The 16985-nt window shown below is 42.8% G+C and overlaps 1 protein-coding gene across 2 annotated transcripts in view; it reads right to left on the reverse strand.

Annotated features, from left to right (window-relative positions):
* The window catches only part of STON2 (stonin 2), a 97885-nt gene that overhangs the window by 5123 nt on the left and 75777 nt on the right, over nucleotides 1-16985 (reverse strand). For both annotated transcript variants that reach the window (XM_061611888.1, XM_061611889.1), the window contains one exon: nucleotides 9915-11777. In XM_061611888.1, the coding sequence (XP_061467872.1) occupies nucleotides 9915-11777 (1863 nt within the window). The remainder of the gene's footprint in view (nucleotides 1-9914; nucleotides 11778-16985) is intronic.

Raw genomic sequence — 16985 nt, forward strand, 5'->3', positions numbered from 1 at the left:
ATAGTTGGGCTCTGTGTTTACCATTCTTACAGCAAAGCTGATATACAAATACATAAACACCTTATGTGATTTCCCAAAGGTCCCAGAGAATGTTGATCTTGAGTTTGGAAATCAGAATTGGGAAGTGTCTTCAGATGCTTACATCAGAGTTAAATAATTTTTCCTAGACCCCAGAGGATGTACATCAGCCTTTCCCAACCAGTGTGCCTCCAGATGTTGTTGGACCACAACTCCCATCAGCCTCAGCCAGCATTGCCAATGGTCAGGAAAGATGGGAGTTGTGGTCCAACAACATCTGGAGGCATACTGGTTGGGAAAGGCTGATGTACATGAATGAGCTAAATACTACAAAGAGCCCCATGTGCCCTTTGGAAAAGTCACTAAAGACAAAAAATCCAGAGTTATATTTTGGGAAGTCCCTGATTCAATATAGCTGGTGCAGCACTGTAGATAAGTATGTGGGTTGGGACTTTAAAAGCCCTGATCAAATCTTGCCACAGCCATGAATTCATTAGGTGGCCTTGACAAGACACTATCTCAGCTCCAGGTCCCAAAAAAACAATATGCGGATTTTATTTATTTATTTATTAGATTATATCCCAGCCTTCCTCCCAGTAGGAGCTAATAGAAGATATTAGTGCTATCTTCAACACATCATGTTCAGAGATGATCCAATGCCAGATTCCTGTTGCATCCAATATAGAGGATGTAAGGAATGAATAAATTGCATGGATGACATATTGTGAGCCAATGTGGTATAGTGGTCAGAATGTTGGACTAGAACCTGGGGGACCAGGGTCCAAATCCGTATTCAGCTATGAAGCCTGCTGGGTGACCTTCAGCCAGTCATCCTCTCAGCATAACCTACCTCACAGAGTTGTGTGATGATAGAATGGAGAGGAAGGAGAACCATATATGCCACCTTGAGCTCCTTGGAGGAAAGGTGGAATATACATGTACTGAAAAATAATATTTCAGTATTGACTTCTGAATTATTCCCATGGATGAAAAGCATGATTATCTGAACTGATTTTTTTTTACTTTTTGTCTGTGGCACTTGCATAGTTACAAGTGTGTTCTGGAATTACTTCCAGGCTGTCACTATTTTGCGGGCGAAATTCAATCACATGCCAGCAAATTCAGGTTGCATGATTAAAGTAAATTAGGTGATCTTGCATAACACAACCACTGCAAAAAACAAACAAACCCTGAACTTTTTGCAGTAAGCAAAGTGATGGGAAAACAAACTGGAAAGTGAGGAATAATTGCTTGATTCAGCACCGTATAACCTCCCACAAACTGCAAATAGTGGACATCATATAACCTCCCCCACAGACTGCATGCAAATCCAGATGAATGATCAATAAGCAGGTGGTCTGGAAGCAATCTAAATCTGATATCTAAGAACTTATGAAAGCCAATAAGCATACATCTGGGTAGAAGTTGTCCGTGTTCCCTCTTAGACTTTATTTATTTATTTATTATTTAATATATATCCCGCCCTTCTCAACAGGAGCCCAGGGCGGCAAACAAAAGCAGTAAAAACACTTTAAAACATCATAAAAACAGACCTTAAAATACATTAAAACAAAACAACTTTAAAAACATTCTTAAAAAAAGCTTTACAAACATCTTAAATAAAAAGGGTTTAAAAAAACATATTTTAAAAAAAGGTTTTTTAAAAAACATTAAAAGCAATTCCAACGCAGACGCAGACTGGGATAGGTCTCAACTTAAAAGTCTTGTTGAAAGAGGAAAGTCTTCAATAGGCGCCAAAAAGATAACAGAGATGGCGCCTGCCTAAAATTTAAGGGGAGGGAATTCCACAGGGTAGGTGCCACCACACTAAAGGTCCATTTCCTATGTTGTGCAGAACAGACCTCCTGATAAGATGGCATCTGCAGGAGGCCCTCACCTGCACAGTGATCGACTGAGTATATAAGGGGTAAGATGGTCTTTCAGGTATCCTGGTCCCAAGCTGTATAGGGCTTTGTACACCAGAACTAGAACCTTGAACGTAGCCCGGTAGCAAATGGGCAGCCAGTGGAATTCTTTCAGCAGCGGGGTGACATGTTGGCGATACCCTGCCCCAGTGAGCAGTCTCGCCGCTGCATTTTGCACCAGCTGCAACTTCTGGACCAACCTCAAGGGCAGCCCACATAGAGCGCATTACAGTAATCCAGCCTGGAGGTTACCAGTGCATGGACAACAGTGTTCAGGCTATCCCGGACCAGAAACGGCTGCAGCTGTCTTACCAGCCAAAGCTGGTAAAAGGCACTCCTAGCCACTGAGGTCACTTGGGGCTCTAGTAACAAAGATAGATCCAGGAGCACCCCCAGACTACGAACCTGCTCTTTCAGAAGGAGTACGACCCCACCTAAAGCAGGCAACTGACCATTCATCTGAACTCAGGAACCACCCAGCCACAGTGCCTCCATCTTGCTAGGATTCAGACTCAGTTTATTGGCCCTCATCCAGCCCACCACCGAATCCAGGCACCGGTCCAGGGCTTGCACGGCCTCTCCCGATTCAGATGTTATGGAGAAATAGAGCTGGGTATCGTCACTTTGACACTTTGCCCCAAATATCCTGATGACCACTCCCAAGGGCTTCATACAGATGTTAAACAGCATGGGGGAGACAATGGTATCCTGAGGCACCCAACAGCACAACTGCCAGGAGGCCAAAAGACAGTCACCCAATGCTATTCTCCGAGAGTGACCTTGGAGATAGGATCGGAACCACTGTAAAACAGTTCCTCGAATACACATCTCACCAAGGTGGCCCAGAAGGGTACAATGGTCAATGGTATCAAAAGCCGTTGAGAGATCAAGTAAGAGTAACAGGGTCGCACTCCCCCTGTCCTCCCAATAAAGGTCTTCCATCAGGGCAACCAAGGCCAATTCAGTCCCATAACCAGGCCTGAACCCAGACTGGGATGGGTCAAGATAATCTGTTTCATCCAAGAGTACTTGCAATTGCTGCACCACAGTATTTAGTAACAGCAATACAGGAAGATGTTTCTTTAGAAGCAGAAAGAGGGTAGTATGGAAGAAGCATGTGCAGGTACCTATGTGAGCTGTTATTGCCCAAATCCCACCACCATTTATAATGCTGAGAGGCAAAGGTTCAGTGCAGGTTGGGACAATGCGCAAACATAGAACAGATTAAAATGTGCCCTAAGCCTATAAACCTAAATATATTCATGAATAGGCAAAAAACCTTGCGGTTTAAGAATGTAACTATAGCCCACAGAAATTTTTATCAAACTTTAAAAAGCAGGGCAGCTATAGTGAATGCACCCGGGGAGCAGGAGACCTGACCTCCTCTCTGAGATATTGTACTGCCCTACAAATTTGTCAAAATGCAAACACAATTTGGGTTGGTCTTTCACAGTTCAATCCACTTGCTGTGTAGCTTGGAAGAATTTGGTAACATGTGCTTCTGAGCATATGGTGAGTGGTGGCAACACCTGCAATCAGCCCAAATAATAGAAAGAATAGCAGTGACTGGCCCAAGGTCACCCAGTAAGCTTCATGGCTGTGTGGGGATTCAAACCCTGGTCTCCCAGGTTGTAGTTCAACACTGATCTAGGGGAGGGGCAGGGAGGGGAGGAGGTTGGGTGGGTGGGCACTGGGCAGAGGGGAAGCCCCTTTCTAAAATGAAAACATTGTGAACAGTATAATTGCTTTTCAGTGTTTTCACCACCATTTTATTCTACAGCAGGCACATGTAGCCTCCCACACAAAGTAAAACCAAAGCTGGCCCTGGCTACATGTACACCAGGCCTTTGTTTCATTTTGGAAAGTTATGGCTTCTTTGAAAGAATCCTGTAGTTAGTGTAGTTAGTGAAAGGTGCTGAGAGTTGCTAGGAGATGCCCTGTTCCACTCACAGACCTTCAATCAGAGTGTGTGACTGTTAAACCAGTCTGGCCACTGGAGCTCTGTTAGTGGAGCTCTCCCAGCTCAAGTCAGTGGCAGAGCTATTTGCAAAATTGTGGCTTAAGGAATGGGACTGTCATAAAAGGTATGAACAAGCATGGATTGCTTTTCGATCACCTCTTACTACTAGTATTCCCTCCCTTCTCTCTTCCTCCGTTCCCAATTAGGAAGGGCTGGTTGGTTTTCTGTTCTTATTTCTCAAAAAGGGGCAAAATATGCCTCAAACAATCTGTTGGGGTGGAAGTTTGCAGAGACAGCCAGTCCGGGAGGGAGGATGCCTTTGTACAGGGGGAAGCAGACAGAATTGTAGGAATGGAGTGATTTACACCTAAACGTGGAGTGCCTTTCCCTCAGTGTTCAGTAACCATAAGACAAAAAATCCCAGACACTTGTCAGTGCTTATTCAGTGGGGAAGAAAAAGAGCATAATGTTATCAGAGGAAATCTGAGTAGCAACCTCAAGAAAAATTAGAGTAAAAGAAAAGTAGAGGGAAGTGTGGAATAAGGAGGATAACATTAAAACTGAAATCCTATTCATGAGGGAGGTTTCACTGAACTCAACAGGACTTGCTTCTGACTAGCAGTGCATATGCTACAGCTGTAAGAGGGGAGGGAGAAGGGGATGTGGGAGGATGAGAAGCACAATGTTGGGTAAGTATGTAGAGGCAAGATTAAGAGGGGGAGAAGAGCTAATGGAACTAGGCACAGGAGCATTAACTAATTCACTAATAAGCAAAAAAACCTTGTGGTTTAAGAACGTACCTATAGCCCACAGATATTTCTATCAAAATTTAAAAAGCAGGGAAATTGGGCAGCTGTAGTGAATGAACCAGGGGAGCAGGAGACCTGACCTCCTCTCTGAGATATCGTACTGCCCTACAAATTTGTCAAAATACAAACACAATTTGGGTTGGTCTTTCACAGTCCAATCCACTTCCTGTGTAGCTTGGGAAAGAGGGGATTGTAAGGGGATGGGAAGGAGGGGCAAAGGAAGGGGGTGGGAAGGGGCAAAAGGGAGGGGATAGGAGGGAGAATGGAGGAAGGGTGTGATAATTTGCATATTTTTTGAGTACAGTGGGATTTATTTCTGTGCAATCATGTTAGAAAATGGAAATGGACTGCCTTCAATTCGATCCCGACTTAAGACAACCCTATGAATAGGGTTTTCATGGTAACTGGTATTGAGAGGTGGTTTACCATTGCCTTCCTCTGAGGCTGAGAGGCAGTGACTGGCCCAAGATCACCCAGTGAGCTTCATGGCTGTGTGGGAATTTGAACCTTGGTCTCCCAGGTCGTAGTCCAACACTGTCCCGGGGGAGGGGCAGGGAGGGGAGGAGAAGGGGAGGAAACTGGGTCGGTGGGCAATGGGCAGAGGAGAAGCCCTTTTCCTTTCCAAAAGGAAAACACTGTGAACATTATCATTGTTTTTCAGCATTACCCCCACCTTTTTATTCTACAGCAGGCACATGTAGTCTCCCATCCAAATGTAAACCAAAGCTGTCCATGGCCACATCCACACCACGCTTTTATTTCCCTTTGGAAATCCTGGGAAGTGTAGTTAGTGAAGGGTGCTGAGAGTTGCTAGGAGACACCCTGTTCCCCTCACAGACCTTCAATCAGACTGTCTGACTGTTAAACCAGTCTGGCCACTGGAGCTCTGTGAGTGGAATAGGAGTCTCCTCTCAGCATCCTTCACAAACTACACTTCCCAGGATTCTTTGGGGGAAGCCATGACTGTCTCACATGAAATCAAAGTCTGGTGTGGGTGTGGCCCCGATTAGGCAAGCCCAGCAGCTGTGAGTCTGGCTTTTAGAATACTGACAGTTGGTTCTTACTGAGCATGCCTGACGCTAACATTCAGTTCAATGCAAAATTTCTTAATTAAAAATCAGCCAGGCATTTTTTTTTAACTTTTAAACAGCAGAAAATGAAGGTCAGAGTATGGGGCAAGATCAGTAACAGGATTCCAGGCACTCTGTGAGCATGGCTGATTTTTAATTAATTTCAACAGATTATGAGAACTGTGACAGAAAAAAGTCCAAAAGGGCTCTGGGTTTCCCCCCCTCTCTTTTTAGACTTTGAAGTCTCTGTTCTCTCTGACTGTTTTGTGTATCGCCATGAACATTTACAGGGTTGTTCAGCAAACATTTCTGAGTTCAGTACTATAGGTTTTGTAAGGTTTTGTTTTGAAATGAGCTTATGGGAAGCATCAGAATGGCATGGGGGGTATTTTCAATTTAACATTGCAGAATGTGAAAAATCCACGCTGGCTATAGTAATACAGCCACTCTTGTGGGTGTATAATTTACTCACATATCGGTCCTGTTGAAATCTATGGAATGTTCCCATGTTAAGTATATACTGCTTAAGACTGCTGTGTGTGAGTGTTTGTATGTATAGTACATATATCCATATCTGTGATGAGAACATTTTGTAGGACAATGTGTTTCACCATTGCTCCCGTTTCAGATCCAGACATTCACCATAATGCACTTGAAAGGTCATTCACTTTTGATAGACATTGATTAGACCAGTTTTCTATAGCGTTCAGATCCAAAGCTGTGATTTAAGTCCTATTCCCTTCAATATGTGTTGGTTTTCACACAATCAAGGCAGAAACACATTCTCTGGATCGATGTTTTCTTAATGCTCTTTGTTCTGCTTGCTTGTTGGCTGACTAAAACACACACTGAAGTGCTGAATCTTGTCTAGTCAGACTCCTCACAGGCTGTAAACAAGGCTTATTGTATCAGTCAGCATCAACATGATTCTTATGAATCAGGGGAATGCAACAGAAGTTACCAAGCTGTTCTTGGAACAATCACAGCAGTGCTCTTCATGGAATCTAATTTCACTATTTTGATCTTATAGCTTCAAACTGGCCCAACACAGTTTTTTAAAAAAAATACTGGGACTGGTTTTGTGACATATAAAAACAGCTGCCCCTCAAACAAAACAGCTGCACAGTTACACTTGCCTTGTGTTTAGCAAGAGGCAACTGTACTTTCATGCATCACTAAATCAGTCCAGCAAGACTCAAGTTGGGCCAATTTTATGAGAAGTTGCAAATACCTAATAGGCTATGCCTGTAATCCTATGCACACTTAATTGGGACTAATCCCACTGAAAACACTGGAACTTACTTCTGTGTAAACAAGCATAGGATGACATGGTGAGACTGCAGATGGGGGCTCCCATGACTGAGTATTCCTACCCACAAACAACCCTCTCCCCCATCCTTCTCTATAAAAGTAGATTGCAGGGAGAAGGTGTCTATTATAGTGTTCTTCCTGTCCATCTACTTTTCTGTGTTTGGAGGTTTTCGAATGTAGGCACTTTCAGTCACGTGAGCTTCCACCTGTAGTTCAGCCCAGACAGATTTGCAACCTCTGTCAGAATAAGGCATAAATAGTGCAACAGCATATAACAAGCTTGAACCATGATGCTAGAAAAAAGAGATTCTGCATAAAGCTAGATACATGTTTCCTTATTAACATATTAGTATACATGGCAACATCAGGCTTCAGCACTTTTTTCTAGAACTAGGGTAATACTTTTAACTTTGTCTCTCCACTTGTTTTGGGCCATGGCTAAAGCCTGTTCTCTTTTTACTTGCCAGACATGTTTCTGCAAGTTCATGTCTGAAATCTGTACACTTTAATTATTATTATTATTTTCAAAAAATCTAACTGAAGTTTTTCAAGCAATTGAGAAAATGATTCTTCCCAAATAAATACAGATCATTTGTTAGTTTTGCCCACCCCCCATTTCAAAGTAAAGAAAAGCAAACAATCCAGCCATCATGGAATTCTTACTTTGTCCAAGATACACATGGATTGTAACCTCTGTTGTGCCAATTGCTTTTTATTGAGGTTGTTTTGTTTTTTGTTGCTTTTATTGTCATTTTGATTTTTGGATGTTTCTCCTTTTATTCTTTTCAATCTCTACTGAACCTATTTTGATTGTTGTATTTATAGCTGTTTTAGTATAGTTTGTTGATTTTTGTCTGGATGTTTCAGTACATGTTGTCAAGTTATCTTGGAAACGTTTTTGTTGAAAGATGAAGTATACAATTTTAAAATAATAATAATAAAAATACTTGTGTAAGTTAAGTTGTTTTCAGGTTTCCATACAACTGGGAATTTTTTTGCCAAGGCTTGCGATAGCAGAGAAAAAAAGGATAGAAGCTGTGTGTGTGTTGGGACGGGGCATGGACACTAGGCTTCTTTTCCCTATATCCCCTTAGTCTCTAAAGCAGCCCTTCCCAACCAGTGTGCCTCCAGATGTTGTTGGACCACAACTCCCATCAGCCTCAGCATTGCCAATGGTCAGGAAAGATGGGAATTGTGGTCCAACAACATCTGGAGGCACACTGGTTGGGAAAGGCTGCTCTAAAGGTCATATCCACGCCGTATGTTTAAAGCACTCTTATACCACTTTAACAGTCATGGCTTCCCTCAAAGAATCCTGGGAACTGTAGTTTGTTAAGAGTCATGAGAATTGTTAGGAGACCTCTCACAGAGCTACAATTCTCAGCACCCTTAACAAACTACAGTTCTAGGCTTCTTTCAGGGAAGCCATGACTGTCAAAGTGGTACAGAGTGTTTTAAATGTATGGTGTGAATGTGACCTTTGTTACCTGACACCTCTCTACTCCCCAGTTCTCACTATTCATGCAACATTGGCTGCCCTCTCTTCAGGACTGTTGCTGGGCACTTAAAAAACCCTCAGGGGACAGACCATGATAACATTTTCATGAAATCTGTATATGCCTATTACATATTAGTTTAGGTTCCTGAGCAAGATGGTAAGTGGGTGGCATCTTTGCAGAATGCCCAGTGGCCCTATAAGCAGAGTTTTAAAAAGGAGGAAAGAGACAGGAGATCCGTGGCTCAGCACAAAAGATCTGGGGCTCAGATTCCCTGGACCACCTCGTAACAATATCCTGCCTCTCTTCACATCTTTGTCTTGTCAGTGTAAGGGTCTTTCTAGATGGAAAATTTTTTTTTTCAGTCTTAGTGCAAAAGTAGTTCTAGTTGTGATCCAGTGATATAGTACATAGGAAGCTGCCTTATACCAAATAAGACTATTGTCCATCTAGCTCAGTATTCTTCAGTATCTCATCTTCGGATGTTGTTGGGACTACAGCTCTCACCAGCCCTGACCACTGGCTAAACTGAGTGGGGTTGATGGGAGTTGTAGTCCAACAACTGGGAAACCGAGGTTGAAGAACAATGATCTAGCTCAATATTGTCTGCATTGACTGGCAGCAACTCTCCAGGGTTTCAAGACAGGAACACTCCCAACCCTGCTTGAAAATGCTGGAAACTGAATCTGGGACTTTCTGCATGCATAGCACAAGTTCCACCACTGAGCTATGTTCCTTTCCCAGTACCTTTATTTCCATGGGATGGAAGTTACTATCCTGTAGTAAGGGGAAAACCCATGTAGCTAGTAAATTTCTTGTACACTGTTTAATTTTACATAAGATGCTCATGGTCACTGAAATGTAAAGAGCTCTGAGAGACTTCCTAAGCACAGCTACCTGGCAGAGGCAGATGAGCCTTCTTATGACTTCAGAGGAACCAAGCCAATGGCATCCAGAGTGGTTATGACTGTGATCCCAACAAAGGCCTGTCTACAACATCAAAGCAGATCAGGCAGTGTCTCAACAGAAGCAGGGTAAGCAGAGGCAGATTGCTGGGGTAGGGAGGAAAGAATAATAATAATTAAGGGGGGGAGGCAGTTAAGAACCATCGGGAGGGATGTTCAGTACAATCTGTTATATTTGAATAGTAGTGTTACTATTGCAACTTTTCATATCTTCAGAAACTGTAATCATGTCACTTTATGCAGGCATCCTATTTGAACCTTCTGACCTTTCATCCGTTGTGCTGAACATTACTCCGATGCACCCCAGCACCCAAAATACAACTTTCTCCACTATTATCCATTTCATGCACGAGTACCCACCAGAGTTTTTGTCAGGCAGTCTATTTATCCTCCACACGATGGAATTAAAGGCATGCTCATATTTGGCAGTTCCTAATGTTACTCTCATTACTGGCTCAGAACCCGACACACTGGTGGATCCAAAGCTGGCACTTTTGTTCACCTTTGCCTTCAAGGACTTTTCCCCAAGAACACTATCTTTGCGGAAATTTTTCACCCACTCCTGTGGCACTGGGTAGCGGACCATCACATTTTCACAGGGGACCTGAGTTAGAGGGTCTCTGTTGGAGGAGAACCCTGGTGACATCATCAGCCAACTCTGAAGTTCTACCTCAGCACCGCTGATGCTTGCTGCAACCCTCAAGGTAAAAGGCAACATCTTCTCAGAAAACACACTTCTGAAGCGCATCAGTTCAAACCTGCAAGCATCCAGGGGGTTAAACAGAATGACACGGGCACTGGCAAATGCATCCTCATCCACACATGAGTGGAAGTGGCAATCATACAGTTTGATCCACTTGGTGGTGGTAGTGGGCATGATGTCCTGCCGTGAGACAATTTCATTCCCTTTGACGAAGACGTCGTTAAAACCCAGCCTACATTCTGCCAGGCCAGAAAGAAAAGTGAGAACATGCACTCGGGTCAAAACATTGTGCTGCAAAATCCTATTGTCTCCTTTGGCCAAGGTGCCATAGAACTCGTCCTTTACATCCACAGTGATTTCCTCCTCTTGGTAGTTTAATCCCACTGTGCTCAGGTCTGTTGATGAAGCAGGCAAATCCATTAGTGTATCCTGAACTGCCCTGATGAAGCTGAGGAAGTCTTCATAATTAGTGGTACCTAGTTTAATAACCTGTTCCCTCTCCGCTGTGTGAGAGACAGCTGGCTTTGGCTGGTACTTCTTTTTCTCCTTGTACATGATGCGATCTATCCTCACACTGTGTATCCTTCCATTCTCATCATAATTCTGGAGCTTGGGCTCTGAAATTTCATGATTGATGTCAAGCTTGAATTCCTTGAAAGGCTTCTCCAATCCCTTCTCATAAAAGAGCTGCAAGTACCTGCTCTCAGTCAATTTGACATAAATCGGCCCCCAGTGTCTAGAGGACATAATATTCTTCTTTTCTGGTATCCTCAGCATCATTGGCCAGCCATCTTTTTGCTGAGGTGGCCCCAAACTGGACATGGTACTGTACAGCTCAGTTGGCACTGTGGGGTCATCATCAGGCAGAGTAGGGCTGCTTATCCGATCTGGATCCCCAATCTTGAGTTGCTTAAATTGCTCAACAGCATCTCTATGCCCGAGATGTTGACTTGACTCATTAAAACTGATGGTGTCAGGCTCTTGATGGAGGATAATGAGAGAATCTCTCTGGTTTCTACCAGAGATGGGAGAGGTTTGAGAACGCCTATCCTGTTCTTCAAAGAAAGAGCTGAATGGGTTGATAGGGGAAGGTTGTACATCCCTTAGAGATTCATCAAGAAATGGGTTAGTAGCACTCCAGGAGGGTGTCCCACTAACTGAAGGCAGCCTGGCTACTGAGGAAAGGTCTAGTTTCTGGATTTTAGAAAGGTCAGCCAATGCACTTCTGGGGCGTTCCCTTTTCTTAAAGGATGATGAGAGAGTAATAGAGTTCACATCTGTGATCTGTGTTGTTACTGCTGCTGCTGCTGGAGCTGCTACTAATGGTGGGGATTCTGGTTTCATGGGGGATAAAGTCGGTGGAGAGTTGCAGCTGATTTCATTGTCATCAAAAGTCACCCAGCTGGGGAAACGAGCTGTTGTTGGAGTTTCACAATGGCCATTGATTGATGTGCTGTTCAGTTGCCAGCTGGTAGTCTCCATACCTAGCTCTTCATCTTCAAGAAGGGATGAGGAATTGTCTAAGTGAAGGGGTGAGAAAGAAAGAGTATCATTTCTAGGATGTAAGTTCTAGGTATCACTGTATGTGTCATGTTTACAATGATTGTAATGATTACAAATGCAATGCAAGTATGAAAGTGAACTAGAACTTCTAGAGGGTTTTTGTAGGGGAAAGGGGGAAACATGCTAGATGTCCAAAAGACCCCGCTTTTGTCTTCTTTAAAAGGGAGAAACCATTGATAGAATCTCAGGTGGAAATAAACAACCTCCTTCTCAAGAGTTCATATTGAGCTGAACAGTTTCATTCTGCTTTTTATTCAGGTTTTGCCCTCTGGTAAGCCATGTTCAGATTCACAGAGCCAGAAAATGCAATTCTACTGTACATTTACAAATAATAATAAAACTGTTATTGCTCATTTGCATTTGCAAGTTCTTTATCTACCACATATATCTGCCTCTAGCCAATGTACAATCTTTGACAGCTTGTCAGGTTCTGTGGCAGAGAAAAGAATAACAGATGAGCAAGCCAAACATTCAGCATTAATTCACAACACAGATTTGGGAATTGTCTTTCTTTTATTGAAATATATTTTATCGTAAATCATGCCTTTGACTTTTACACATGTTCTTGTTAAGCATATATACAAACAGGCATTGAAGGGTTGAAGAAAGTGGAGCAGATATTTTAAATTAAGATAATTAATGGAAAATAATGGCCAGGGGATGGGGGAAGAAACCTGAATTATATAAAGTAGTTTTTCCTTCTGATCACCATCCTAGCTCATACTTAGCTTTAGAGCAAAGGAAAAAATTATTCCATTACAAAGCTAACATGTCATTTTGCCATATGATTAGACATTTATAAAAATGCAAAAAAAAAAAAAAAAGCCCGTCCTTATGACAGATGGATGGTGTGGGGTCTGGAGACCAGGTCCTAAGGAGAAAAGGTTGAAGACGCTGAGTGGTACATTTTACCAGGAGAAGAGAGAGTTAATAGGTGATATGATTGCCATCTTCAAATATGTGAAGGTTGTCACACACACACACACACCTCAGAGTAAATTTGTTTTAATTTGCTCCAAAGAGATAGGATCTAAACGTATCCCTTGAAGTTTCAAATTACATGAGAAACAATTTAAATATTAGGAATAACTTCCTGGTGGTATAAGCTATTGCTGTATGCTGGAACAGACTGCCTCAGAAGATTGTGAATTCTTCATTAGAGGTTTCTAAGTGGAGGCTGGATAGCCACCTATTGCCGATGCTGTAGTAGTGGATTTCCTGCACTAACCTGGGGATGGACTAGATCAGCCTTTCCCAACCTTTGGGTCCCCAGATGTTGCTGGATTACAGTTCCCATAATTCCTGACCATTGGCTATGACAGCTGGGGCTGATGGAGATGTAATCCAGCAACGTCTAGGGACCCAAAACTTGGGAAAGGCTGGACTAAATGATCTTTGAGGTAACTTCCAACTCTACAATTCTATGGATGGATGGTAGAGGAAAGAAGGCTTGAGTTTTGCAAAGACTCATACTGGGGGCACATGCACCTGAGTACGCACTGCATTCACAGTGTCAGGGAAAAGGGTGTAGATTTCCCCCCTGCAAAGGCAATGATGCCCTCAAGTGCTGCAATTCATATATATGTTTTCTAACTTGCTCATGAATGCCCTGGAATTAGGGGTGAACAGAGAAGCAACTAAATTTGCTGATGACACCAAATTATTACAGCTGATTAAAACAAAAAGGTATTGCAAAAATCAATCTCTCTAAAACTTGAACAAAAATAATGGCAAATGTGGTGTAATGTAAATGCAAAGTTATGCACACTTGGGCAAAAAAATCCTAAATTCATTCATTCAATGCATTTGTATACCGCCCCATAGCCGAAGCTCTCTGGGCGGTTTACAACACTTAATACTATCTAATATACTATCTAATACTATCTTATATACTATCTAATGGGGTTGAGCTAGCAGTGATTGATTAGGAAAGATGTTAGGGATGTTGTGGATAGTGTTATGAAAATGTCAACTGAATAGGTGCCATGCTATAGAAAGTAACTTTCTTCCTATATAATAAAAATGTAAGCCCTCACACCATCATGAGGTGTGATGGAGGGGGGCATGGTATGGTGGCAAAGACTTCTGGGTGAGTGGGTGGGCTACCTGGTGGTGGTGGCACCTGTGCAGGCTGTGCAGAGCTCATTGGCAGTAGCCACACAGGTTGCACAGGCTGCTGCGGTGGTGGCAGCCATGCAGGCCCCATCAGCGGCAATGGAGGCCACACAGCAGGTAGGAGGGCTGCAGCCTGGGCAATCTAACAGCTAAGGCAAGTGGGTTGGGTTGGAGAGTGTGGGTGCCTGGGGGCAGGTGGTGGTGAGGGGGAGAGGGGCAGCAATGGGGAGTGTGCATGTGTGTATGAGACAGAGAGAGAGATTCCCTCTGTGTGTGTTTGGGGGTACATTTCTGTATGCTTGGGGTGGGGGGTTGGCGAGCAGGGGTGGCTCTGCCCCCTAGTCCTGTGAATAAATTTATTTTGGCTCATTTTTATCAAGATAAACTCTTCCCTCCATGAAGGCTTCTGGGTTAATCACAACTCAGCTTCAATTTCCTTTGCTTTCGAAGAGTAGAAGACAGTAAATCAATTGCTAATGTGAGAACTCAATCTAAAGTGAATGTAATGTTGTAAACAATGGATGTACTAACAATGGTTTGGCTAAGTTGTTTGTTTTAGAGATATATATTCAGATCCATCCATGTGACTTAGAAGATCCGGACCTGATTATTATATTACCAGACAAATGTAATTGCTACTACAACTGTATTGTATTTTTACTGTATATTTTTACTGGTTATTTTTTATGTAATTTTTTTTGTAATATGTTTTAATCTGTTGTTCATTACTTTGGGGACGTTTTGGCCAAAAAGTGGTATATAAATAAACCATAAACTAAACTAAAACTAAACTACTATAACAGAGAAAGCTCCCATGTGGATGGCTACATGGTAGCTGTAACATATGCAAGCAGTAGCCACTCTGAGAACCTAGATCATGTGGTTAGTTCCTATGCCTATGCCAGAATCCCCTCAACTCATACACAGCAAGGCAAGCCATATGATTTCTGTTTGCACATGTTCAGTGGCGGCCTATCCATACAGGTGAATTAGCCAGTCGCCCAGGTGCCAAATTAAGGGGGGGCACCAAATCTGAGGGGAAAATACGAATGAATTATATCATCATTTCAGTTCTAGGTAGCGCTAATGAGACAGCTCTGTCAGCACAAACATTTCTTCTTGCTTGATGGAACAACCTCCCTCTCCTCCTCCTCCTGTGAGGCCAATTTGGGGGGAGTGCAGGGGGAGGAGAAGAGGGAAGTCATGTTCCACTAGCAGGAATCTTGCAGTGGCTCCTGCTCATGGGATGGTTAGCTGAATCTGTGGTTATTTCAATTCCCATGCACCCCTCCTTAGGGTGAGTGGGTGGGTAGCGCTCCCTTCCACAATCTGCGGCAGCGTCGGCTCCCGACCCAGGCACCCCCTCTACTGTGCAGGCCTGCAATGCCCACTTACATGGCCCACCTACCTCTCCCTTGACCTAAATGCTGGTTGCGCTGCGGGCACAAGCCTGCCATCAACCAAGATGGTGGCTGAGGTTTCCCTAAGCGGCTGATGCCCCTGCTGCCATTTTGGTTGATGGCAGGCATGAGTGCACAGTACGGGCAGCATTCACCAAGGGAAAGGTAGGTAGATGGAGCATGTGTGTGTGCGTGTGCTGGAGCCAGGGGCAGGCTGGGGCCCAAGGGCCCTGGCATGCCTGGCCCTGGCGGCAGTATCCATGGCACTTTCTCAAAATGCTAAATATGTCCATGGACCCCAAAAAGTGGAGACCCCATACAAAATTATAAACTTAATTATTGCTTTTACTGTTTTAAAGGCATATATAGAATTCAACTAGCCACCCACCTTGTAAGTTACTATCTCTGTAAATGTGTACCTTTAAGAGAGATGGTTGATTAATACTGAAGAAGTAATGGAAGTTTGTTTGTGAAAACAAATTCACAGACAGTTTTCCAAACATTTTTATAGCTCTATAGATTCGTTTAGCTTTGCCAGTTTCTGTAGCTAGTGGGGAACGTAGCTTTTCAAAGTTAAAATTGATAAAAACATATCTGCATTCCTTTCAATAATGGTGCAAGATAGACTTGTTGGACTTGCCATAATGTCAGTAGAACATGAAATAGTTGGAAAACTGGATCTAAAAGAACTAGTGACTGAATTTTCAAAACTTAAAGCAAGAAAAGTCATGTTTTAAGAGTGCAGAGTGTTTTTGATTTGGAGTATTTTGTAATTACAGGTTAAAGTTCATTGAAGACTTTTCCTAGTTCTTTCTGTATTGGATGTGATGGTAATGACAGTTAAAGCAGGAGAGTGTAATGGATGGTTTTGGATTTGTAATAATAAACATTATAATCAACATGTTTAATGCATTTTTAAACAGACTGAAATATCTAGCTGTTGTGTACAAATCTATTCCGAAAATTTCTTGTCTCTATTTTATCTGATCTCAGAAACATTGGTTGGACAGACTGGATGGATGAACAAACCGATTAATTATGCCTCTGTTTAAATAAATATGCTTTAAAAACATTAACGAAATATAGGGGCAAAATGTTTTCCAAAAACCTTAGCCCAGATCTGCCCTTGGGGTTTGGGGGTGCCGACTGCATGGTTTGCCTGGGACTCCAGTTGTTGGTAGGTAGTCTAGGGCTGCCCCTGCACATATTACAACTGTTATTTGGAGCTCAGACTATGCAGAAACAGTTTTCCAGATGGCAACCATATTGCCAGGTAATGTGTGACATAGGGACCTTGTCTGTTTTATCATTTTCTGAACTATGAACCTTGTTGAGTCAGAGTAATTTAACAGTGTGGCCAGAAGGTGGTGCCATACAGCCAGACGAGTCTAGAAGACCTCTTTCAAGATTACTCCTAAAATTCTACATATAGATATTGTTATGTGCCTTCGAGAGCCAGTGTAGTGTAATAGTTAAGGTATTGGACTATGACCTGGGAGACCAGGGTTTGAATCCCCACACAGCCATGAGGCTCACCGGGTGACCTTGGGCCAGTCAAATCTAATCAGCGCTTTATTTGCTTTTAGCCATAGGCCATTGTACAGCATACAACAAAAACCATACGACCATTAAAACCATACAACTTAAAAT

The sequence above is a fragment of the Rhineura floridana genome, chromosome 2 (assembly GCF_030035675.1).
Source record: "Rhineura floridana isolate rRhiFlo1 chromosome 2, rRhiFlo1.hap2, whole genome shotgun sequence".
Lineage (NCBI taxonomy): Eukaryota > Metazoa > Chordata > Lepidosauria > Squamata > Rhineuridae > Rhineura > Rhineura floridana.